Consider the following 2,123-nt stretch of genomic DNA (forward strand, 5'->3'; position numbering starts at 1 on the left):
CCTGATCTAATCTAGTAAAGATTCCATTACTTTCACTACCTTCATATTGTTGTAGATCAGATTAACTTATTTAGATCAAGTCCTAGAGTATTATGCTTCATTTTAATTAATGTTGAGTTTGATGGTACTTAGGTACTACATCATTTTTATTATGCTTCATACTCTTTATATGATCCTGAGCTTTATTATAGCTTGTGTGCGTTTTTTACTGATCTATCCTTCTAAACTATGCATTTTTATTATTTCTATACAACTTGTGACATTTTATGGTTATTATTTCTATACAACTTTTGTTTGTTATTTAATTGTATTGATCCTACATGGGATGGTAGATTTGAACTATTTGTTTGTTTAAATAGTTACGATAATGAGAACTTCACAAAATGAGAATGCCACGTGGAGTCAAACCAATATAGACATCTTTGTTAACATTATGTTGAGTGAAGTTAGAAAGGGCAACCGAACAACAAGTACATTTAACAAGGCAGGGTGGAGAAACATAATGGAAGAGTTTACCAAAGAAACTGGTGTCAAATATTCTTATCAGCAAATATGGAACAACATGAACAAACTGAGGCAGGACTATAGTAATTTTAAAAAGTTACTTGACACAACCGGCTTTGGTTGGAATAGTCTGACAAGAACTGCTACTATTGACGATGACTTGATATGGGATAGGCATATACATGTATGATTTGCCACTTTATACTAGTTTATTTATTTTTTAAATATAAACAGAATGACTGATTTTGAATACTAATGTATGGCAGACAAATTCTATATGGATTAAGTTTAAGAAATATGGACTTCCACAGTAGCCAGAGTTGTGCATGATTTTTGGAGATACATACGCAAGTGGTGATGGAGGGATGAATAAGCGAACTGCATTTGATCATATTGAGGCAACTGAGACGAAGGGGGATGCCTATGAGTCTATTGATGAGTCTAACTCAGCTGATGGGATGGATGTGATACCCATCAGCCAACCTGAACCTACTCACACACCGGCTCGAAGCCAGCCTCAAAACCACAGGCATGATAGGACTCCCAATACAAAGAGAAGGAAGAGCAGATCGAGTGATTGGGCAATGGCCATCAAGGCCATTTAGGACATGAGTAGATCAAGGATAGAGAGGGATGCATCTCTATCTAGTGCATCAACCCAGCATACAACAGACATGTTTGGTGTTACAAAGGCCTTGGAAGTACTTGAGACAGGGTATGAATTAGATGAGGTTACTTATGAGAAGGTACTTAAAAGGGTGATGTCTGACCCACAATGGAGAGAAGCCTTGATTTTATGCCCGACACATAGGAAGTCCATACTCCTCTATACTCTAGATTGAATTCTGGTTATTACTATGATTAAACTTTTTCATAGAATTGAAAATTGTTATTAAGGATAATTTTTTTTAAAAATTTGTTCATGATTATGGGAGTCTGCTGTGGAACATTGAACTTGGAAATGCTTGTGATGTTTTTTCTTTTTTATCTATTTGTGTTTTTTTTTTTAAAGCTTTGAATGGAGTTTGAGAATGTTGTTTAAGTTGTTGTTAAGGATTTTATGTGTTTGTTATTATAGATTAAGTTCATTTTAGTCTTAATATGTGTCTTCTATTTTATTTTAGGAATGGCTCATAATGGTCGTGTGTCTAGTACGTACTTGAAACAACTAGAAAGAGAAGACACCGAAGAAGAAGTGTTGTTGTCTATGGTTCTTTTAATGCATGCACAAGAGTTAATCTATGTTAGGGAACCTATTCGGGATAATGCTTTCACAGCGCCAAAACGTCTCCGTGAAATTCTAAATAGGCATGTAGATCGACGTTTTGAACAATATAAGACAGAGCAATTCCTCAATCTTGAATCTTTAATGCGAGAGCGTGGATGGTTAACAGATACAAGATATATATGTTAGATTTGATGAGCAGCTAGCTATGTTTATAAATATAGTTGGCCGTAATGACCAGTATAGAGATATAGTGGAAGATTTTCAACATTTTACAAAGACCACAAGCAGAGTGTTTTACAGAGTGTTGAAGGCTTTCTTAAACCTGGCAAAAGAAATTATAAGACCTCCAAATTTCAATCGTGTTGCAAAAGAGATAATTGAAAATCCAAAA

General features: G+C 34.8%; 1 protein-coding gene across 1 annotated transcript; it reads left to right on the plus strand.

Annotated features, from left to right (window-relative positions):
* Positions 1 to 367: 367 nt before the first annotated feature.
* LOC122650593 lies at positions 368 to 1,109 on the plus strand. Its single transcript, XM_043843995.1, has 2 exons — positions 368 to 688; positions 819 to 1,109. The coding sequence occupies exons 1-2, from the start codon at positions 368 to 370 to the stop codon at positions 1,107 to 1,109; spliced, it is 612 nt and encodes a 203-aa protein (XP_043699930.1).
* The last annotated feature ends 1,014 nt before the right edge of the window (positions 1,110 to 2,123 follow it).

This window comes from Telopea speciosissima, chromosome 2, assembly GCF_018873765.1.
Source record: "Telopea speciosissima isolate NSW1024214 ecotype Mountain lineage chromosome 2, Tspe_v1, whole genome shotgun sequence".
In the NCBI taxonomy this organism is placed as follows: Eukaryota; Viridiplantae; Streptophyta; class Magnoliopsida; order Proteales; family Proteaceae; genus Telopea; species Telopea speciosissima.